General features: G+C 37.4%; 1 protein-coding gene across 1 annotated transcript in view; it reads right to left on the reverse strand.

Moving 5' to 3' along the window:
• Positions 1 to 1,693: 1,693 nt before the first annotated feature.
• The window catches only part of QRFPR (pyroglutamylated RFamide peptide receptor), a 44,930-nt gene continuing 21,682 nt past the window's right edge, over positions 1,694 to 24,941 (reverse strand). The window contains exons 2-6 of the mRNA XM_080796837.1: positions 11,480 to 11,638; positions 8,684 to 8,745; positions 4,475 to 4,710; positions 3,202 to 3,299; positions 1,694 to 2,452 (exon numbers count right to left, since the gene is read on the reverse strand). Coding sequence (XP_080652963.1) covers positions 2,112 to 2,452; positions 3,202 to 3,299; positions 4,475 to 4,710; positions 8,684 to 8,745; positions 11,480 to 11,638 — 896 coding nt within the window. The 3' untranslated portion in view covers positions 1,694 to 2,111. The remainder of the gene's footprint in view (positions 2,453 to 3,201; positions 3,300 to 4,474; positions 4,711 to 8,683; positions 8,746 to 11,479; positions 11,639 to 24,941) is intronic.

Consider the following 24,941-nt stretch of genomic DNA (forward strand, 5'->3'; position numbering starts at 1 on the left):
GCCCTGGGATGTGGTCACCAGTTCCATGACATTTGAAGGTAATAAGAGAGGACTGGAAAGAAAAGGGGTTAAGTTGAAGTGAGATTTAGGTCAGAGATATGGATGGGGAGCTCTGTTGTTCTTCCTGGCCTCGCTCTCCTGAGGGTCAGTCTTGGGCACAGTAAAATCTCATGGTCTTGGAGCTGATTTTCTTTCATCTACTAACCACATCTATAAGTCCTTCTATATAACAATCAGTCTTTCATCCCTCTGGTAAAATAAGGGGTTTAAAAATAGAAATAGTTGAGAAAGTTAGATTAGCTTATATATATTATATATATATATGTAATATTTACAGTCAACCTATACATGAGGATCACAGAAATCTCCTTTTTTTGATAAGGGAAACCATCTACCAACCAGGAAGAAGTGGAAAGCTTGACAGGGTTGAGGGCCATTCTCGGGAAGCAGAAGGGAACAGATTGGGGAGGCCTGGAACATGCTTCAGAACTTGAGGTTGCTTCAGAGTACAAAGCACTGGCAGTGGTCCTGCGAGGCAGAAGAGGCGTCACCCCAGTTTACAAGGGAAAATACAGAGGCTTAAAGTGGTTCAGTGGCTTGCCGGTCATCAAGGCTATGGTAGTTGATAGGCCTGTAAGTAGCTCAAACCCGGGCATCTGCCTCTTAATCTCATTCTTCTGTCATTTTGCAGCTTCTTCATCTTCTCTGACTTTATGATTATTGAACAGAACTCATTTGTAAAAGACTGTATTACCAAACTCCAACAGTACACTGAAAATTACATTACCGTATTCAACTTTTAACTTAAGAAAGATGGAGTAATTTCCAAAGTTATTTTCTCATCTAATTTAGCAATACATAGAAAGTCACATTACAAGGGTGCCTGGGTGACTCAGATGGTTAAGCACCCGACTTTTGCTTTTGGCTCAGGTCATGATCTCATGGGTTTCCCCATGGGGGAATGGAGTTCCCCCATGGGGCTCCTCGCTCAATGGAGAGTCCACTTGAGATTCTCTCCCTCTGCGCCCCACCCCACCTCTCTCTCTAAAATAAATAAATCTCTTTTTTTTTAAAGTCATATTACATGGACTGCATTGGGGGAGATACTACTACCCAAGAACATTAATTTCTGTACAAGTTTTTTCTTAAATCCATGATCTAGAAGGATAGTTTACTAATTTTTCAAAACTGTGCTTTCATGTCTGTCATATTTTTATGAAAAAATGATTTACTTCTTTTTATCATTCCAAGAATAAAAAAAATCTTCAACATTTGCTCAAAATAATTTTCTCTTCTAAAGGGGAATCCTCCTACACTGCTGGTAGGAATGCAAGCTGGGGCAGTCATTCTGGAAAACAGTATGCAGTTTCCTCAAAAAGTTGAAAATAGAGCTACCCTACAACCCAGCAATCACACTTCTGGGTATTTATCCCAAAGATACAAATGTAGTGATCTGAAGGGGCATGTGCACCCGAATGTTTATAGCAGCAATGTCCACAATAGCCAAACTATGGAAAGAACCTAGATGTCCAACAACAGATGAACGGATAAAGATGTTGTGTATATATATATATATATATAGTGGAATGCTATGCAGCCATCAAAAAACCCAAAATCTTGCCATTTGCGATGACATGGATGGAACTAGAGGGTATTATGCTAAGCGAAGTAAGTCAATCAGAGAAAGACAATTATCATATGATCTCTTTGATATGAGGAATTTGAGAGGCAGGGCAGGGGTTGTGGAAAGTAGGGAGGGAAAAAATGAAACCAGATGGGATTGGGAGGAAGACAAACCATAAGAGACTCTTAAACTCAGGAAACAAACTGAGAGTTGCTGGAGGGTTGGGGTGAGGGGGGAGGTTTAGGGTGGCTGGGTTATGGACATTGGGGAGGGTATGTGCTAAGGTGAGTGCTGTGAATTGTGTAAGACTCATGATTCACAGACCGGTACCCCTAAAGCAAATAATACATTATGTGTTAATTAAAAATAAAAATTTTCTCTTCTGATTAAGCTATGAATGGTACTAATTATGAAGACCTTGTTATAATTAGTGTCTGCTGCCTAAAGCAGAATTCTCAGAAAGTTCAGAGTTGAACAGGGTAAGATGTCATTTGAGATATTTTTTCTCCCTTGGTTGTTCACACAATTTGACTTCAATGTTGCCATCACTGAATGCTTCTCCTTTGGTCTCCTCCACAGGATTCTCTCTCCGGGACAACATTGCTTTCTTCTGCATCATTGTAATTCCTGAATTTCCATGCTTTCGTGATGGAGATAAGGTTTCTTTTATTATGCAATAACAAACTGCAGATAAAAAATTTTTTTTGAAGTTTTCGTTCAGAAATGCATAAACAATGGGATTACAGATGGAATTGGAAAATCCAATTATTTGCACTATGGCAAAAATCATCTTGATTGTGACATCGTCATATTCCTTTTCAAAATTACCTGAAATAAAAATTAATAGTCTAGAATGCATTATGTTCTAACAAGCAGAAAATAGAATTTCTGTTTATCATCTGTCTTTACCGACCACTTACACTTTGACAAGTGGATAAAGGTGCAAAAGTCTCAAGACAATTCTGGGAAGAGCCATCTGATGTCAGAAGAAAAATAAGCTCTGTGATGTGTCCTCATTCATAGAGCATCTTGCCTCACAAGCACAGCCTGGCGCCCAGCACATATTAGGGAGCTTACTGCATTTCTACTTTATTCTAAGCTTTGTGTAAACTGGAAGCAGAAGTTACCATTCACATGTTCGCTTGTGTTATGGCAACACATCACCTGAGAATTATGTTAAGTCTCAGATCATCAAAGGTAATACAGTGAGGGTCTGGCTGAAATCCTAGGTGTTATTAAATTTATGTGGTTCAAGTCAGTATTCTAATCTACATGGAGAACACTCATAGGATGTCACACTTCTCCACTGTCTGAATGGCTTATGGAGAACGGGAGGCATGGCATGAAAGAAACTCAGACATGTTTCTGTATCTTCTATAATTATTAAAAATTTGGTCAAAGTCATACATAATTATCTACCATGTAATGATCTGGTGGTCTTGAAAACATGAAAGAAACCCATTAAATGTTTGATATCTGATTACCCAAGTGAATAACAATAAACTTCTACGATTCATTGTCCATTCTAGCAGGAAATGAACTAAAACTTCTATCAAATGAGAATGAAAAGCACTCACTGTATTCAACCATCATGTGAACAATATGGAAAGGTGCCCAGCACACAGCAAAGAGAGCCACCACTGTCACCATCATAATGACAGCTCGCTTCTTCTTCCTGGACCCATAAAGATACATTGTATTAGTTAACTTCTTGGAAAATTTGTCACATTGATATCAAAGTTATTAAAGCTTGAGCCTAAATTTCTCAACCTTAGTTTTTCAAATATTAATAAAGTTAATGACAGGTTAATTGTGGGCTGTTTCTCAATTTTTCCCATTGCTTTAACCGACTTCCCTATTTCTCATATTGTAAACACCCTCATGATGTGTGCTCATAATAGGTCAAGCACTCGGCTAGATACTTGGTGTGGATTATACCATTCATCTTCTCAGTAAGCCATTTAATGGATGCAGAAACTGAGGCACAGAGAAGTTTATGTCCCTTGCAAAGTCAGATGACCAGTAAGGTATTTAAACTGTTAAGGGGTAGAGCGGCCTTAAAGTTATGCAGCTTAACTTCAGTATTAAGCTCTTATTCACTTTATACTGAAGAGCATTCTTCTGAGGAAGTGGGAGAGCTAAATCAGCAATAAGTCCCAAGGTGCTCAATAGTCCAGCACCGGCGCTGACAGGGAGGATTGTGTCATACAAACTGGGCACCAGAGGTCGCTGCACACTTGAAAAATGAGACAATTTCGCCAAACCACAAAACTCCTTAGAAGGTTTTTGTTTTTGTTTGTAATAGCCATTCCACGTAGATTATAAAATAAACCATATGGACTACAAGTGCCATATCAGTAAATTGTGTTTTTTTTATTAATGAATATGTTCAGAAAAGAAAGCTTTTAGTGTTATATCAACAATAATAACTTAAAGTAAATAGCATACTCTGACCACCAAAGGATTTCCATATATATATCATGCATTTGAGCATCACTTTTGGGTAGGAGGAAGTGAGGATGGATTTTTGTTAAGCTCCCTGCTACATAGGAGGAAAGCAGGAGGCTTAGTCCGCACCATGTGGCTGGTGAGTGGTGGGAAAGAGAAGACCACAGCCCTTACCCCCATGTCATACTGACATGGAGATGAAAATGTAACAATTTTCCAAATTTTCTAAACTCCTACCATACCTGAAATCTCCAAAGTTTAAAGTCAGCCCATGCCCTAAACATGAATTACAAATGGCACTTCGGCTAAATTTCCCCGGAATTGAGAGATTTCTAGCACCTGCTCCTTCAAGCACAACTAATTACAAATATTTGAAACAGGTGAATATTTCATTAAACGGACCTGGTTATTTTTGACATTTCTTTTCCATGAATAGTTCGAAGCACTGAGCAATCCCCCACTCTTTTCTTTATCCAAAGTTCATAGCCGATTTTACTATACAGGATAAGCATCAGCAAAAGAGGCAGGAGGAAGAGGATGACAAGGATGAAGGTGGTATAGATTTTCTGGTGTGCAGGGCTGGCCCACTCTTCCAAACAGCAGACATGTTCTTTTTCATATAAGAAATCATACTTAATCTTTAATACAAGAACAATTCAGTTAGAGGAACCAGAGTCAGAATCAAAAGAACAGAAAGCAGTCAACCTCTAGTGTAATGCTGCATTTTTCAGATCCTTACATATTTACTGTGGGGACATATTTCAAATGAGAAATATTTTTGATTGTTCTTTTGTTGTGAAGTGTCATTTTTCCTTCATTCCTTACATTCTTAATGGTTTTATACTTTCTTTTCTATTTTAAAATGGAATTGAGGGCAATAGCCTCTTTTTTTAAATTTTTTTTTTTAATCTCCCACAACTTTTTTTCAATTTGGTGAAAGAGAGCTATGCTCTTTGACCAGAGTATGTATGCATACAGTCCAGATGAAGAACATTGCTTTCCAGGTGGAGAATACACTACAAATACAACCACCAAAGTATTGTATGAAAAAAACATTTTGTACTTGCATGCCAGCTAGTTTAATGTTACATTATTTTGCTTCCTCAATTGTTGAAGAGACAAATTTTGGCAAGGCATTAGATGTCTTTCAATTGATAGTACTGAAAGCTTGTATTTTGTTACAGCTATTCCAGATTGGAATGATCAAGTTGTTTGCAAAGATTTTAGAAATGTAACTGATAGCTTTAAGATTCTGAGATGAGTAAGAAATTGAGATTCAAACTATTGTCCATCTACAAATATTCAGACTCAGCTCTGAGCCTGATAATATCTACCTCAATTGAGGTAGATATCTTACAGAAAGACAATGTCTCCTTATTAATATTATTTCTGACAGACTCATGAGTTCAAAATATTATTAATAGCAGTATTAATAATAATAGCAAATGTTAATAAAGGACAAACTTAGAAAAGCATATTCAAGAGTCATTTAACTGGATAATAAGAACAAAAGAGAATTTAGCAAAATTACTGCCATTTTGGTCATTTTAGAGCTTTCCAAATGAAGAATACCTAGGTCTTAGACATATTTTTGCCTTCATTCCTGCAAATTTTATCATCAATTGTTAGTTGAATTGGGGACAAGCTTTCTGGTATACTCATCAAAGGTAAGAAAATTTGAGCTCTGATCAAGGTTGTTATTTACAAATACAGTGAGGGATGAAAACACTTACTGAATAATAATTTCAAGATCCAAACTCCCTGGGAACCGGATATAAGGTGAAATTCATTCTGACTCCATGTAAGCAGAGCCCACAAAGGCACAGCCATAGGGGCAACACACTGGCACAATGTTAAGGCACAAACTACCCCAGCAGTCTCCAAATAGGTGTCTGTTGCCCTGGGAACAAGCACACACTTTCTGAGGGCACAGGCAGATGGCTTTAAGTGAGCCAATTTCAGATCTTCTACTAGCAACTGCGCAGTTGTCTAAAATTCTGCTACATTGGGGTGCCTGGATAGCTCAGGCCTTTAAGTGTCCGGCTCTTATTTGGCTCAGGTCCTGATCTCGGGGTCCTGGGATCGAGCACCCCTGTCAGACTCTGTGCCCAGTGGGGAGTCTGCTTGGGGTTCTCTCTCTCCCTGCACCTCTGTCCCTTCTCCCCGCTCATGCTCTCTAGCTCTCTCTAAAGTAAATAAATAAAATCTTTAAGATTCCACTGCCTAGGAGAAGCCTGAAACCGAGTGTTGTGCTCTCTCTACATTCCCAGTTTCTCATTTCTAATCCCTCTTCTCCCCAGCTACATAAGCCAGATCTCTTACCCAACCACAGTCTTACTATGAGGCACTGAAAAAGGAGGTGGTTTGAATTACTGATGTCAGCGAAGCCACCATGATCAAGAAACCATAAATACACGACAGGGCTTTGTGCTTTTCCCTGTATTAAACACATTTCTATTCAGGATAAAGCTTGGCGTTAGGAAAAAGTGTTTTGACAGATGTTGAGATGCTGTGAATTTACATTTTTCATACAGTGAAGGGGCAGAAGTGATGACAATTTTAATTTTACCACCTCGTTGCTTCCATCCCCTGAAAATTGTCAAATACATCACTCCTGAGAGAGAGCCCAGTGAGAGCAAAGCAAAGAGAACTTCAGTGGGTGGAAATGGTGATGTCGGGGTGCTTTGTTTCACCCACGTGAGAAATCCAGTCTTTGTGCATGCTCACATACACTCTCTCTAGTAGAATTTAAGAAGTGAGAAGGTGGTCATGGGATGCATATTAATAGATTTATCTGGTATGAAAAATGAAATCATAATTCTTCCTGACAGAAAGCAAATCTGATTTGGCTGATTGGTGTGACAGTGAGGACTGGCTTTGCCAATTTCATATGCATTTTCTACAAACTAAATGAGTTACATATTTAAACTATATTTAGAGCATATGATAAAATAAGTTTATTTAAAGAAACAGACAAATACCATTGTGTCTATGGGCCAGGAATGGACCCCACAAATGACTACTGGGTTGGGTCACTTATGAGAGGACTCCATTGGTACAGGATTCCTGTTGGGATAAGGGCAGCCTTGAAGAAAAGAGCTGGCCACATACAGTTGTGTGTGGAAGCTAGAGGGCATGATAAACAGCCTGCTGGAGAAGGGAATAGCAGTCAGAAGCCTCAGTGATGTTATCTTTGAAAAACCCGCAAGTAAAGAGTTGATCATGAGCAATAGTCACGGGCAGAGGGCATTGACATCAGGGTACACCTGCCCCTTCCTCTCCTCACCCTTCTCACCAGCTCCCAAAGAGCCAGAGACAGTCAACTGAACGGGAAGGGAGAAATGCACAGTAAGGAAGGGGAGAAGATGCGGATTATGTCCCTTTTCCATACTGTAGGATTCTAGACCTAAAAATAGCTTAAGCTGAGGGAAGGGGTTGTTTTGCTTTGATTGAAAGTATGGATTTATGTGATTGTGACACTGGGCTGGGCATTTAACCACAGAACTAACACTTTTTTTTTTAATTTTTTATTTATTTTCAGCTTAACAGTATTCATTGTTTTTTCACCACACCCAGTGCTCCATGCAATCTGTGCCCTCCCACTTTTGCTGTGACTGAAAGTGACCAGAGGAATTTGCTCTCTGAATGGTTGGAAGAGTAACGGGGCTTCATCCACAACATTGCGTCAGAGTACTGGGAGGTCCTTAGGTCACATTTTTATAGGCAGAAATGGACAGAATAAAATTACCTTCTGCTCTCACCTATGGAGTCCAGCTCATTCAATACACAGGTTACCTAAAAAATCAAGTCATGTTTTCAATGTACCCTTGCCTGAGAGCTCATTTGTTATCCTTGCCAATGGACACTGCACATTCAATCCAGTTTCACGTTTGCTTCCGTCAATTTAAAAAGGTATAAAATGGATACATGGTTTAAAAGATTATCTTAGTGGGTGTGTGAACAACGCCCTACTGCCTTTGAACACTACTACCTGGGCTAGATCACGTATGCAGGACACGTTGAAGTATGTATGCCCCATTGGCGAGACTGGGTCACCAAAAACAGCACCATGCTCGCTCCACTGCGAATCCCCATGCAATGCTGGGCCCATTAAATAAAGGTGTGAGGGAAGGAGAGAGGTCAGATAAGATGATCCTGGCACACACTCCAACTCAAATTTCAGTTTGTCAATGTATGGGAGATGGATAAAAAAAGACTTATGAAGGAGAATCAACTAATAAGCAGATAATTGATGACAATTTTTTAATGTGATTTAAAAATAAAAGAAAAATCCAGAGCAACCATTGAACACTTCAAATGTAACAAGACACTGGAGGTCACTAGGAAAGGCATGCTCAGCTTGCAGGAAAATGTAGAATGTGACCCTAGTTCATTTTCTTTTAAGCATTAAAATCTTAATAATTTAAGATCAAGGGAGAGCTAGATAAATGGGGGGAGGGGAGGATCTTAAAACAAACTATTCTATTCCACTTGAAAAATTTCCAGTGAAATAATTGGGATCATACAAATTTGCGGGAAGAAATTGGATTATCACTGAGAGGGCTGGGAAAACTTTCAATAATATGACTATCAGTCCCAGTCCCAATCTACCTCAAGACGTTGCACATGCCACATCGGCGATCCAACGATGACTGCCACCAGCCAGACCACACCTGCCAAAACATTACAATCACCAGAATATGGCTCCAACAGCAAAGCAAAACACATGTATGCTTATGCATAAAGCAGATGCTCTGAGCATAAAGACTCCTTATATGCAATCATATTTGCCCTCAAGCAGAGCAGGGGTCTACCCATTCTCATGGCCACTCTTCCACCATCTTCAAAATTGCTGGTGGAACAGTCTTCCTGAAACATTTTTAAATTCTTAATTAAAACTCCTTAAAACAATAACAATAAAACTCCTGAATAGTGTTTCAGTGACCGCAAGATAAAACCCAAACCCTTAACCTGGTTCCTGGGGTTCTCTCATTTGCCTCTGTCTCCTCTTACATTTCTGTCCATGTTCTTCAAAACAGCATCCTTTACTGAGGAATGTACAGATTTGCTTTTAGTCCCTGTATCTCAGAATGCATTGAGGTGCTATGACACTGTCACCCCAGAGGCACCTTATACCACTCATTTTCCAGGGCTTGACTCAAATGTCACTTTTTCTAGGGAAACTTTGAAGGTCACCATCATTTCCAGATAGAGCTGATCGCTAATTCCCTGTTGTCTCCGTGTGCCCTCTAGTCATTTGTTGGCCTTAGTCATTTCTTCTCAACTTCATCTAAGCTTATTGAGGGCAAAGACAATGCAATTTACTTGTTTTGTTCTTTTGTTTCCCCAAACAAGAGTCCAAGGATAATTCCTGGCCCTCACTAGGTATTGATCAAGCATCATAAGGTGAGTATTATTTCCTTATTTACAAAAACAAACACTTAAAACATCAGAAACAAGAGTGCTCTTTCCAAATTCCCCATCCACCATGTTTTTGTTGAGGGAATTGCTTTAGTGATGTGTCCTTAGCCAGGAACAAAAGAGAATCTGAACAGACTAGTATAGGGCCAGAACCAAGAGACTCAACATCAATTCTGAGAGCATTTTTTCAGCTCAAATTTTTCTTGTGCTTTCTGTATTGAGTAGAAAACAGTCTATTGCCTTGGGTTTCAAGAAACTGAGACTCACTTAAGCTGTAACCGGGGCTTATTATAAAGAAACACAGGAACTGGCACTGTCTATATAGAGTCAAAGATTTAAGACGGTTCTAAGACTCACAAATCAATCTCTCTCCACATTGCCATACACATCTATTCTATTCTAGTCCAATCACTATCTCATATTATCTTAAGTCCAATCACTTCTCTAATCTTTAGTAGAAATTCTGGAGGAAATGAGTCTAATTGGCTTAATTCATTGACAGTCCTTCAGTTTCTACTGTCTATTCTGGGATAGTAGGGGCAGGGTTAGATTTATATTACTGATCTAATCTGTGAACTCTTGTGGGCAAGTGAGTCTAGGAGGTCATTGCTGATGTCCTGGGGGCAAGGCAGTCTCAGCTAGGAGGTACTGCGCATGAGGACAGGGCTGGTTCCCAGTGTTAACAGAGCTAGAGAAACATGTCAGGCAACACTGCATGAAAGCCCCATAGGGAGATGAGACTCCTTGGTTTAAAATCCTTTCTGTCTCCCATGACTTTTTCGAGTAGAAATTGCCTTGACTGCCTGTTATTGACTTTGCCTTCAGATCCTTAGACTCTCTACTTCTCTTTCCTTTTTTAATAACTTCCCTCCTCCACATATTCCTTTTTTCACCCGCTTTCCACACCCACGCACACCTTTCAGATTTTTCGAAGGTAGAAAGATGTCAATTATTAAAAGCAATGAAGCCTTTGAATTCCTTGTAGGGAGGATATGCCATACATTTGAAACTAACTAAAACTAATGAATATTTTTCCTGTTGATTTATCTGTTCATTTCAAACTATGTAAAATGAGTTTGGCATTGCAAAGCCTTCAGGAGTTCTTTCTGTAATTCTACTCTCCCATGCTGGCTAATTCTTACAGCAGAAATAAACGTTTACTCATTCCTCACAAGTGAGATATTAGTAAAAATTTCTCTTTGGTTATCGCATTAGTTGCTCCCTCAACCTCTCATTGGTGAACTGTCATACATTCAAACCACTGGTAAGCACATTAAGATTTTAAATGCTTTGGTTATAATGATCAGATAGAGAAATTCTTCCATCTTATTATGCTAGGCTTTAGGACATCACTTTGAGCTCGCCACTTATCAAGAGGTACCTGCTCATCATGACTTGCTCACTCAGGAATGGTTACAGAAACCTGAGGATTCAGGAATGCCTGAAGCAAAATTATGAAGTGGATGGAATTTGTGCTCATCAGGTACCTCTAGCACTCAAAACCCAGGGTTCTCATGAGTCCTCTGAACTTCTACTATTGTGGCCTCACCACTGGGGCCACCTCTGAGCAGCACCCCGGTTCTCTACCTTCCTAAAAAGCACCTTTCCTTCCCATATCAAAATCTACCTCCTCTAAGAAGGGCCTCTTACCTGAGGATGACAGTTTACAAATCTAACAAGTGTTAATGTGGTAATGCCACTGAAGGGTTATCTTAAATTAGCTGAAAGTAGTGCTTAAAAGGTTAAGACTTGAACCGAAGAACTAACTCTGAAATGCGAAATTTTAAATGTGGGTGGTAGGCCTAAAGGAGAAAAGGAGCGAAGGTCTAGGTAAATGGGGAGAGGTCTGAAATCCTGAAGTTACACCGTGATGCCTACAAGCTAGACAAGAAGCTATTTGTCTGGTTCATCGACACAGTTCACTTTGAAGAAATTCTGTGTGCTCTGTAATAAAGAATGGCCATACTGCCACTGGTACATCCTCACCTAGCATGGTGAAAGCCCTTCTGTTGGTGTACTGCCACTTCATTTTAAAAGGATGCACAAGTCCCTGGTGCCTTTCCACAGCAATGCAGGTCATGGTGAGAATTTCTGTCATGATAGCAGTAGACTGGATGAATGGCAGCATCTTGCAAATGAAGGCACCTGCAACAAGGAAACAGGACAGTCAAACATCAAGAGTGAAAGTTTTATCTGTGTTTCTGTAATTGTTGCGGTTAGTTAATTCTGAGCCTCTGTTCACAAGTTTTATGACTATAATTACATCATAGATTCAACATAATTGAGAAAGGTGGAACTGGCTAATATTTTCTCTAAGTACCTAAATTATAGGTGATTACCTATAAGAGGACAATGAAAAGGCAGGTAAATATCTGGTCGTTGATAATAGGCAGGAAAAAAAATGAACGTGAGTCTTGCTTAAGAAAGAGCAAAGGCGGTCTCCTAGAGTCACAACCACACAGTAATCTTTGATTATTTCTTCCTTTTTGGTTCCCTGTCAAATCATGACAAAGGAAGAATTCTCACCAAAGACTCAAATCTCTTCTTTTATTTTTTAGTCTCCTTTGGTTTTCTGTCCACAACCTTATGTGTGGCTTACATCATTATACTCTTAACTGATTTCACTTTCTCCCATGTAAAGGCCTCAAACTGGTGGCTCCTGGGCAAGATTCGGTCTGCAAACATGCTGTGCATGATTTACACAATATTCTTGCAATACGTGAATACATCATCAGCATTTGAAACGTTTACACTGTCTGTCTTGCCCTTTCACCATTTATTTGTAACCCTGATTTGATGTGTCTGCTCTTGAATCCATCTCACTCATGGCTATCAAACTCATTACTCTGGATTATCAGATAATCAGAAGCTCAGGGAATATGAATAGTTGGAAGAAACCTCAGAAGTCATGGAGTCCAAGCTCTCTCCAAAACCAGAAATTGTCTTTTCAGCTTCTCTCACAGATGCTCCGCCAAGCTCTGCTTAACATACCTGCAGAGGAGGCTTCCTGGCCAGCATACTCCCATCTCAAGCTGATGCTTGGGGTGTTGTTGTTGTTGTTGTTGTTGTTTCTTCTGCTTAGAATATTCTTCCCCCAGAGAACTGCCTCCCACCCTTCACCAAAATCTTTGCTCAAGTGCCTCGTCAATGAGGCTGATAGGCTCTGACAGCATATCCTTAACTAAAGTCTGCCCCATTCCCCTTCCACCTCCTCTCATCCCTCGGGTCTTATTTTACTCTTTTCCCATAACTCTTTCACTTTCCAACAGACTACATAATTTATTGATTGGCTTCATGGCTCATTAAAAGCTTCCTCATGCCTTTCAGAATGCAAACACCAAAGAGTGAGGATTCTTGCCTCTTTTCCTCACTTATACATTTCAAGCATTTAAAAAAGTACAAGAAGGTTCTCGACCCACATTCACTGAATTGAGGATGAGCAACCCAGGAAGCTTTTGACCTTTAGAAGTGCCTCCATTCAACTTTGGAAAGGCTCTCACTAGAGAAAGTGCTTTTTAATAGTTCCACCCGCTTCTTCCAGTCTGCTTTCTGAAAGTTTCAGAACTAACCAACTATCTTTTCCAAACATCAACTCTTATATTCAAAAGAAACTTTCATGTCATTCTTGGTCTTTTCTTTTTGGATTGTCCCTGCTGTTCTTCATTTGACATGATTTTCAAACTTTCAATTCCTCAGACACCTTCCAAGGACTTCCTCTTGTTAGTAACCACATGGTTAGGAAGGAGGGAAACCTACCATCCTCAAGATGCGGTCTGGCTAAAGCAGAAACTGCAAGATTATATTGCCTCCTTGGGTCTGAACACCCTCTTCTGTGACTGTAACTAAAATTTACATCAGCCTTTGATGTTATTATTTTTACATGGTTGGTTTCTATTGCACTTGAAATCAACTTGCAATACATTGAACTGGTCTAATAGAAAACTATTGTTTTTTTAAAGAAAATTTTTGTTAATCCAAGATCTTGTGACTAAGGAAAAAAATGTATGTAGATATCACTCTAGATATTCCCTTTCTAGTCCTTTTTGGAAGCTTCCAATTTCGATCCAAAGGTCAATCACACTCACTCTTATCCTCTGTTCAAGTTTCCCAAATCCCAACCCTGTTCAATGTTTAGGGCTTTCCTTATCTAGCAAGATAGTTTATATGCTAAGTGCAGAAATTTGCTTTCAATTCTAATGTATTTCACTCTTCAAATACTGATCACACTGTGAATGAATTAAATTACCTTAAATCCTGTTTTGGATGTGACACTTGAATAGAGGAATATATGAATAAATTATTCACCTGAATGTTTCTCCTTTTTTTGTTTTTGTTTTAAAATCTGATGAATTCTTCTATTCTTTTAACCAAGTTGTTTATAAAAAAAAATTTTTTTTGACAGGCTGAGGTTAAAGAAACATCAGAAGAAATTTTCCATGAAATAAACATAGACTCATTATCAACACAGTTTAGATATAACTATCTAAGCAACTAAGAATTATTAGAGTAATGTTATTTACTGTATATAAATACATTATATTTATATACGTTATATACGTTTTATATGTATATATATTTATATACGTTTATATAAGTAGATAGACTACGTTCACTGTAGTCTTATCTCATGGTAGTGTTATCCATCTTAAATATATTCATCTTGTCTATCATAACAGCATGGAAAATTGGTCAACTGATTCTGTGCTATCAGGACACACTGTGATCCTGAGTCACCTAATTCACTCTGAACCTTGATTTCATCATTTGTAAAAAGGAATTAATAACACCCATCTGCCATAAGACCGGAGAGTGTGCTTTATAAAATCACATAAATAACCAGCACAGATATGTTATTTAATAAATGAAAGTTCTGAGGCACCTGAGTGACTCAGTGGGTTAAAGCCTCTGCCTTCAGCTCAGTCATGATCCCAGGGTTCTGGGATTGAGGCCCACCTCAGGTTCTCTGCTCAGCAGGGAGCCTGTTTCCTCCTCTCTCTCTGCCTGCCTCTCTGCCTACTTGTGATCTCTGTCAAATAAATAAAAATCTTAAAAAAAATAATAAAATAAATGAAAGCTCTTTTATCATCGGACTACCTGCAAAAAAGAATTGAGGTAAATTTGGTATGTTTAGAGCTAACAGATTTTTTGTGAATAGATTCTAAACTACCCATTAAAGGACAGCTAGTTTTATAACATTTCCCAGATAAAGATAGTGCAGCTCAAAAAACTCAAGTGATTTGCCTATATCCACACAGCTGTTTATTGACAGATGAGGGCATGTGACTAGGTCATCTGAATCTAGTTCTTTTCTCCATGTCACCTCCACTTAACTTAATGCACTCATGCTATGTGGCATAGTTTTCTTGTCTCATAAATGTTTAATAATCTTATTTTATAATCCACTTGATAATTTTGCACCAAGTTGTACTAGTTCTATAATCTGTCATCTTATCTTTTTAAGGCACCCAGATAGCATTAGCCCAACTCATTATTTCTGACATTTCTTCAACCAATATTTTAAGAAATTACGGACAATGTTTTCTTCTTTTTTAAAAAAGATTTTATTTATTTATTTATTTATTATTATTTATTTATTTATTTGAGTGTGCAAGTGTAGGGAGGGGCAGAGGGAAAAGGAAAGAGAGCATCTCAAGCAAACTCCATGGGCTGAACTTGGAGCCCAATGCAGGGCTCAATCCCATGATCATGATCAGATCATGACCTGAGCCTAAATCAAGAACTGGATGCTTAATCAATTGAGACACCAATTGAGATACTGACAGTGTTTTCTTGATCACACTGTCAAGTTTCTACAATGTTATGGTGGTACTTATTTAGGCTGAAACTTTGAGTTTTTTAAAAATAAATAAATAGATGCTCTTTTCCTATTTATTCTCTTATCTTGGATCTTTATTTTCATTCTAACCACTTTTGGTATGCTCTTTTTAAATTTGTACATTTTTTTCCAAGGTCTAGAAGACTAAAGTGAAATAGGCATTGAAGAGATTTTTTTTTTTTCCTCTGTCCTTCATTAAATTTCCAACCCTCATTTCCTTTTTTAGCTTCTTGTTCTGGTAATCTCTCTAAGAGCACTCTGGCCCTTCCTAGGACGGGGCACACACAGGTATTCCCTGTAGGTGCTGCCTATTGCTTGAGGAGATTCTCAACTCAGAGGTACAGAACCCTTGGGGATTATTGGGTTTACATGACTGAAATAATGCTGCCTGAGATAAAAGAGGATTGTTTGGTATATAACAATCACTGTGACAGACATTCTTTGATTTATTTTTCATTTTTTCTTTCTTTTTATTAATTGAAATTTTTATGAGATAATTATAGATTCATGTGCAGTTGTAAAAAATAATACAGAGATATTCCTTGTGTAGTTTTTCCAGTTTCCCCCAATGGTAACATTTTGCAAAATTACAGCAAAATATTACTACCAAGATACAGACATTAATACGATCTGCTGATTATATTCAGATTTTCCAGCTTTACTTTAAGTCCTTTCTGTGTGTGTATGTGTTGTGTGTTCTATATGACTTAATTACTTGTGTAAATTTAGGTATTTGCCACAACAGCCAAGACACTAAACAATTCCAACACCCTCCTGCTGCCCTTTTATAAGCACACCCAAGCCCCTCCTGCCTCTGCCCATCCCTGTCGCTAACTACAGACAATCTTCCATTTTTAATCCATCTTCCATTTGTAAAATTTTAAAATTTCACAAATGTTACATAAATTGAGTAGCATAATAGATAATCTCTTGGGACTGTCCTTTTTTTTCTTTCAGCACAATCCCCTGGACACTCATCCAAGTCTTTGCATGTATCAATAGTTTATTCCTTTGTACTGCTTACAAATATTCCCCAGTTTGTTTAATCACTCATTCATTGGAAACATCTGGGCTACTTCAGTTTTTTACTACTACAAATAAAATAGTTATGAATATTTGTGTACAGGTTTTGGTGTGAATGCAAGTCTTCATTCTTCTGCGACAAATGTCAAGAATGTAATTTCCAGGTTGTATGATAATTGCATGTTTACACTTATAAGAAACTGTCAAACTATTCTCCAAAGCGACTGTATCATTTTACATTCCCATTGGCAAAGTATGATGTACCCAGTTTCTTCATATTCTTTTTTTTTGGTCAAGACCTATTTATTTATTTGAAAGAGAAAGAGAGAGAGAGTGAGGGAGTGCACAGGTCAGAAGGACAGAGAGAGAGGGAGAGAGAATCTAAAGCAGACTCTGTGCTGAGTATGGAAACTGACATGGGACAAAATCCCACAACCCTGAGAACATGAACTGAACAGAAACCAAGAATCAAATGTGCCACCCAGACACCCCAGTTTCTTCATATTCTTGTCAATATTTAGATTAGCCATTTTTTAAAATTTTAGTCACTCTAATAGCTACGGAGTGTTAGCATTTTTTTTTCATTTCCTTTATTTCTAATAATACTGAACATGTTTTCATGTGTTTCATGTCTTCATGTGTGTCCGTATTATTCTCTTAGATAAAATTCCTTTCATATCTTTTGCTGTCCATTTTCTAATTGAACTGTCCTTTTACAACTAAGGTTTAAGAGTACTTAATATGGGGACATCTGGGTGGCTCAGTTATTTAAGCTACTGCCTTCAGCTCAGGTCATGATTCTAGGGTCCTAGGATTGAGCCCTGTATTGGCTTCTTCCCCTCCTCCTGCTCATGCCTGCTCTCCCTCTCACTTACTCTTTCTCTTTCAAAGAAAAAAAAAAAGAGTACTTAATATGATCTAGATGCTAGTCCTTTGTCAGACAAAAGATATATGCTTTACAAGTATTTTCTTCCAGTTTAGCTTATCTTTTCATCTCTTCACCAGGACTTTGACAGAGTAAGTGTTTAATTTTGATGAGGTGAGTTTATTAATTTTCCCTTTTATGCATTGCACTTTTGGTGTTAGTTAAGAACTTTAAGAACTCTGTGTCCAATCCTGAAGGTTTTCTCATTTTTTTTCTATAAGTTTTATAGTTTGCATTTTCCTTTTTTATTAACTTCTTTTCAGTGTAACAGAATTCATTGTTTATGCATTTACCTTTAAGTATATGATCCATTTTGAGAAAATTTTAATATAAGTTGTGAGAATTAAGGAGTTCTTGTGTATTTTGTTTGTTTCTTTTGGCCTATGAATGTCAATTGCTGCAGCAAAATTGTTGAACAGGCAAGTCTTTCCTCCATTGACATGCACCCTTGTCAAAAGCAGTTGAGCCTATATGTATAGATATATTTTTGAACTCCCTATTCTGTGTGATTCCTCTTTCTTTCTCTTTGCCAATACCATAATGTCTTGATTACTTATCTACATGGAAAGCTTCAATATCAGTTAAAGGGAGTCCTCCCACTGTATTCTTTTTTGTCAAGGTTACTTTAGTTCCAAGACCAGCAAAACACACCTGGTTAAATATCCAAACACTCTCCACTCTAAAGAAGGACTAACTCTTTAGAGGGTGGACTAGTAGGAAAGAGCAGCCAAAGTGCAACAGCAGAGTGCACACAGCATACACCAGAAACACTTCCTGAAGTTTCCTTTATTGTTGTTATTATTGTTGTTTTCCTTTTCTTTCTTCTTTTTTTTTTTTTTAACAAAACAACAAGACAGAGAAATTCATCCCAAAAGGACTCACAGCAAGGGATTTAACCAATACAATATAAGTAAGGTGTCTGAACTAGAATTCAGAACAATGATTATAAAGATACTAGCTGGGCTTAAAGGGAAAGAAAACTATTAGATCACAAAGATAGATTCAGGGAACTCAGCAATTCCATAAAATGAATTATCCAAATTATAGGAATCCCAGAAAAAGAAGAGTGGGAAAAAGGGACAAAGGTTTATTTGAACAAATTAGAGCTGAGTACTTCCCTAATCTGGTGGAGCAAACAGGTATTCAAGTCCAAAAGGCACAGAGAACTCCCCTCAAAAATCAATAAAAACAGGTCAACACAAAGACATATTATAGTGAAATTTCCAAATTACAAAGATAAAGAGGAAATCCTGAAAGCAGCTTGGGACAAAAAGGTCCTTAATCTACAAGGGTAGACATATAAGGCTGGCAGCAGATCTGTCCACAGAGACCTGGCAGGCCAGAAAGGATTGGCATGATATATTCAATGTGCTAAATGAGAAAAATATGCAGCCAAGAATACTTAATCCAGCAAGGCTGCTATTCAGAATAGAAGGAGAGATAAAGAGTTTCCAAGACAAACAAAAACTAAAGGAATTCATGAGCACTAAACCAGCTCTGCAAGAAATATTACAAGGGACCCTTTAAGCATAAAGAGATACCAAAAGCAATGAAGATGGGGGGTAGGGAAGGGGTGCCTGCTTGGCTCAGTCTGTTAAATGTCTGCTTTCAACCCAGGTCATGATCTCAGGGTCCTGGGATTGAGGCCCACATCAGGTTCCCTGCTCAGTGGGAAACCTGCTTCTCCCTCTCCCTATGCCTGCTGCTCCCCTTCCTAGTGCTTTCTCTCTCTGTGTCAAATAAATATATAAAATCTTAAAAAAAAAAAAAGACCAAAAATGGAGACAATCTACAGGGACTTTATAAGTAACACAATGGCAGGAAATTCATATCTTTTGACAATTACTCTGAATGTAAAGGACTCAGTGCCCCAATCAAAAGATACAGAGTACCAGAAAGGATTAAAAAAGAAAGAAAGAAAAAGAAAAAGAACCATCAATATGCTGCTTATAAGAGACTCACTTTAGATCCAAAGACACCTTCAGATTGAAAGTGAGAGGGTGGAGAACTATTTATCATGCCAATGGAGATCAAAAGAAAATTGGAGCAGCCATCCTTATTTAGATAACCTCAATTTTAAACTAAGGACTGTAATAAGAGATGGAAGGACATTATGTCATAATAAAGGGGTCTATCCAACAAGAATATCTAACAATTGTAAATATTTATGCTCCTAACTGGGGGCAGCCAAATATATAAAACAATTAATAACAAACTTAGAGAAACTTACTGATAATAATACAATAATAGTAGGGGACTTTAACACACCACTCACAGCAATGGACAGATTATCTAAGCAGATCAACAAGGAAACAAGGGCTTTGGATGACACACTGGACCAGGTGGACTTAACAGACATATTCACAGCATTTCCTCCTAAAGCAACAGAATACACATTCTTTCCAAGTGCACATGGAACATTCTCCAGAATAGATCACATACTAGATCACAAAACAGGACTCAACTGGTATGAAAAGATTGAGATCATACCATGCATATTTTCAGACCACAATGCTATGAAACTTGAAATCAATCACAAGAAAAAACTTGGAAGAACCACAAATACATGGAGGTTAAAGAATAGCCTACTAAAGAATGAATGGGTCAGCCAGGAAATTAAAGAATAATTTTTAAAATACACAGAAGCAAATAAAAAAGGAGCAAGAAACGTCTCAAAAACCCAACCTAAACTTACAACTAAAGGACCTGGAAAAAGAATAGCAAATAAAGCCTAAATTCAGCAGGAGAAGGCAAATAATAAAGATCAGAGCTTAAATCAATGATCTAGAAATAAAACAAATAAACAACAGTAGAGCCAATCAATGAAACAAGGAGCTAGATCATTGAAAGAATTAACAAGAATTGATAACTCCCTAGCCAGACGTATCAAAAAGAAAAAAGAAGGATCCAAATAAATAAAATCATGTATTAAAGAGGAGTGATCACAATGAACACCACAGAAATACAAACAATTATAAGATAATATTATGAGCAATTATACGTCAACAAATTAGGCAACCTGGAAAAAAATGGATGAATTTCTAGAAACATATATACTACCAAATTAAAACAAGAAGAAATAGAAAATCTAAACAAATAACCAGGAAAGAAATTTCAAAAAGAGATTTCAAAAATCTCCCAACAAATAAGAGTCCAAGGCTAGATGGCCTTCCAGTGGAGGCCTACCAAACATTTAAAAAAGAATTAATAATCTCCTCCAGTACTATCCATATTGATACAAAAGTTGGGTATTCATCCTTTTGATGGAGGTGTAATATTCCATTGTATATATGAACCACATCTTTATCCATTCATCTGTTGAAGGGCATCACAGCTCTCTCTACAATTTGGTGATTGTGGCCATTGCTGCTATGAACATTGGGGTATATATGACCCTTCTTTTCACTATATCTGTATCTTTGGGGAAAATACCCAGTGGTGCAATTACAGGGTCATAGGGTAGCTCTATTTTTAATTTCTTAAGGAACCTCCACACTGTTTTCCAAAGTGGCTGCACCAACTTGCATTCCCACCAACAGTGTAAAAGGGTTCCCCTTTCTCCACATCCTCTCCAACACTTGTTGTTTCCTGTCTTGATAATTTTGGCCATTCAAACTGGTATAAAGTGGTATCTTAATGTGGTTTTGGTTTGAATGTCCCTGATGGCTAATGATGATGAACATTTTTTCATGTGCCTGTTAGCCATTTGTATGTCTTCTTTGGAGAAGTGTCTGTTCATGTCTTCTGCCCATTTTTTGACGTGATTATCTGTTTTTTGGGTGTTGAGTTTGAGGAGTTCTTTATAGATCTTGGATATCAGCCTTTTGTCTGTAGTGTCATTTGCAAATATCTCCTTTCATTCTTTGGGTTGCTTCTTTGTATTGTTGACTGTTTCCTTTGCTGTGTAGAAACTTTTGATCTTGATGAAGTCCCAAAAGTTCATTTTCACTTTTGTTTCTTTTGCCTTTGGAGACATGTCTTGAAAGAAGTTGCCATGGCCAATGTTGAAGAGGTTACTGCTTATGTTCTCCTCTAGGATTTTGATAGATTCGTGCCTCACATTGAGGTTTTTTATTCATTTAGAGTTTATCTTTGTGTATAGTGTAAGAGAATGCTCGAGTTTCACTCTTCTTTACATAGCTGTTTAATTTTCCCAGCACCATTTATTGAAGAGACTATCTTTTTTCCATGGATATTTTTTCTTGTTTTGATGAAGATTATCTGACCATAGAGTTGCAGGTCCATATCTGGACTCTTTACTCTGTTCCACTGGTCTATGTGTCTGTTTTTGTGCCAGTACCATGCTGTCTTGGAGATCACAGCTTTGTAGTAAAGCTTTAAATCAGGCAATGTTATGCCCCCACCTTTGTTTTCTTTTTCAACATTTCCTTAGCAATTCGGGGTCTTTTCTGGTTCCATACAAATTTTAGGATTGTTTGTCCCAGCACTTTGAAAAGTGCCGGTGGGATTTTGGTTGGGATGGAACTGAAAATGTAGATTGCTCTGAGCAGTTTAGACATTCACTTACTTGTGGAGCATAAGGAATAACATGGAGGACATTAGGAGAAGTAAAGGAAAAGTGAATTGGGGAAAATTGGAGGGGGAGATGAAAGACTGTGGACTTTGAGAAACAAACCGAGGTTTTTGGAAGGGAGGGGTGTGGGGGAATGGGTAAGCCTGGTGGTGGGTATTAAGGAAGGCACGTATTGCATGGAGCACTGGGTGTGGTGCATAAGCAATTTCTCTTGGAACACTGAAAAAAATAAAATAAAATTTAAAGAAAGAAAGAAAGAATACTATTCTTCTGAAACTGTTCCAAAAAATAGAAATGGAAGGAAAACTTCCAACTCATTCTATGAGGCTAGAATTACCTTGATCCCAAAGCCAGACAAGCATCTTTAATATGTTGAGTCTTCCAATCCATAAACATAGTATGTCTCTCCATTTACTTATGTATTCTCTGACTTCCTTTATCAGCATTTTATAATTTTCAGGCTATAAGACCTGTATGTTTTGTTTTGTAGTATACCTAAGTATTTCATTTTCTTTGGATTAATTATAAGTAGCGTTGTATTTTTCATTTTAGTTTCTGAATGTTACTTGTTAATATGTAGAAATACCACTAAGTTTTGTACACTGATCTTGTATACTGTGACCTTGCTGAATTCACTTATTATGGGAGTTTTCACTAGATTCCTTGGGATTTTCTGTATAGAAAATAATGTCATCTGAAAATAAAGATTGTATTATTTCTTTCTTTCCAAAGTGCATGTCTTAGATTTCCTTTCTTTGTCTTTGTGCAGTGGCTTGAATTTTGAGAGCTATGTTACATAAGAGGGGTAAGAACAAACATCCTTACCCTGTTCCCAATCTTAGAACAAAAGTATTCAGTCTTTTACCATTAAATATGGTGTTAATTGTACGTTTTTATATTTTACATTTTACATTTTCTTTATCAAGTCGAGGAAGTTTCTATTTCCAACTTGCTGTGAATTTTTATCATGAATGGTACTGGATTTTGTAAAATGTTTTTCCTCTGCCAATTGCTAGGATTATATGATTTTTCTTCTTTAGCTAATTACATTGACTAGCTATGGTAGATTACATTGATTATTTTAATAAATTCTGAGTCAATACTAAGTCAGCCTTATATAAGTAGGATAAATCCCACTTAATTATCCTTTTTTATGTTGTTGGATTCTATCTGCTAACATAGTAAGGATTTTTGTATCTAAGTTCATGAAAGATAGCAGTCTGCAGTTCTCCCTTTATTGTACTGTCTCTCTCTGGTTGATTTATCAGTGTTATAAAGGCCTCATAAAATGAATTAATAATTGTTTCTTCAGCTTACATTTTCTGAAGAGTTTGTGTAAAAGTAGCATTAATTCTTTAAATGTCCCATAGAATTCTCCAGTGTAAGTATCTGGGCCTGGAGACTTCATTTTGGGAGAGTTTCAGCTGCAAAGTATTATTTGGTCACTTTCTTTTTAAAAATGTCTTTCTAAAAATTTTTTTTTAGATTTTATTTATTTGAGAGTGACCAAGCAAGAGAGAGAGAGCACCAATGGGGGAAGGGAGGAGGAGGGGCAGAGAGAGAGAGACAGCAGACTTCCCACCTAGCAGGGCACCCAATTTGGGGTTTGATCCCAGGATCCCAGGATCATGACCTGAGCTGAAGGCAGATGCTTAACTGACTAAGCCACCCAGGCACCCCCAAAAATGTCTTTTAAATCACAGAATTATGAGCATATGGTTTAAAATCAGAAGGGCTACAATTTAAAAGAATAGGTCTCTATTCACCCTTGCTCACCTGCTATCTCCAACATCTACTTGTTTTTAATTCTTCTACCAGGTAACTTCACATCTTGAAAACAAGTTGTTTTAGATAGCATTTCTTCATGGATTTTACCATGATATATATTGACTTTCTTCTGGGATAGATAAACTTTTGGTTCACTTTTATCACCTCTTATTCCCTCTCCCCAGAGCTTTTAATTTTCTTATAATAGCACTCTTCAATAACTTCTTTGGAAAGGTTTTGGGAGATTATTTCCTAAATTCTTGCATGTAGTTTCCTCTATCTTAGACTCATAGAGTAATATACTTAAACCCCTATTCACTGGCCTACCAACTTCCAACAGTTTATCTTCTTCCCCACATTGCAAGATAGTGATACCTCACCTTCTTCCTCCTTTTCTTCCCTCTTCTTCCTTCAAACTTCTAGCAGCTTGCCTTTACATTTAATTAATCAACCAGGATAGCTTTTCATTCTGTTTCATAGCCATATTAAGTCTTCTGGACTTGACCTACATTTTAATTATAAAAGATTAAAACTATAAGCAACATTTTCATTATCATGACTAAATACTATAATGACAAAGCCAATATGTATGTTGTAATGTAAATACATTTCTCTTTCTCTGATTTTATAATTAAGATCCTTATTAATTTACTTATTGCTCTAAAGTATGCCATATTTTAATCTGGGCCATAACTTTCTTGCAGAAGAATTTTGTTTATTTAATTTTCCCTGGAGTTTTTTATTGCATTTTTTTCTAGTTGGAAGAAGAAACATGTACCTTCTTTCAACACAGTCTAGGGGTTTATCGTATGAGCTTTGGAACTACTGCCTACATTTAGATCCTGGATCTACCATTAGTTAACTATGAAACCTAAAGCAAATTATCTTACTTCTTTGTGTCTTAGGTTTTCTTATCTTTAAATTAGGTGATGATAATAGTACTCATCCTATATAGCTGTTAGAAGATTAAATGAAATAATAAGTACAATGTGCTTAGGATAGTGCCTGGCACTATGTGAAAGTGCATTCATTAACGTTAGCTATATTTATTGCTATGATCATCACCATCACTGGCATCCTCATCATTTTTATTATTATATCTCAACTTTTCACATTAACATATTTACTGCAAATCAATTACAAATGGTGTTGGGAAAACTAGATAGCAACATGCAAAAGAATGAAACTAGACCACTTTCTTACACCATACATAAAAATAAACTCAAAATGGATGAAAGACCTAATTAAATGTGAGACAGAAAACCATCAAAATCCTAGAGGAGAACACAGGCATAACCTTTCTAATATCGGGCATAGTAATTTCTTACTAGATGTTTCCTGAGACTAGGGAAACAAAAGCAAA

This window comes from Martes martes (assembly GCF_963455335.1).
Source record: "Martes martes genome assembly, chromosome: 2".
Taxonomy (NCBI): Eukaryota; Metazoa; Chordata; class Mammalia; order Carnivora; family Mustelidae; genus Martes; species Martes martes.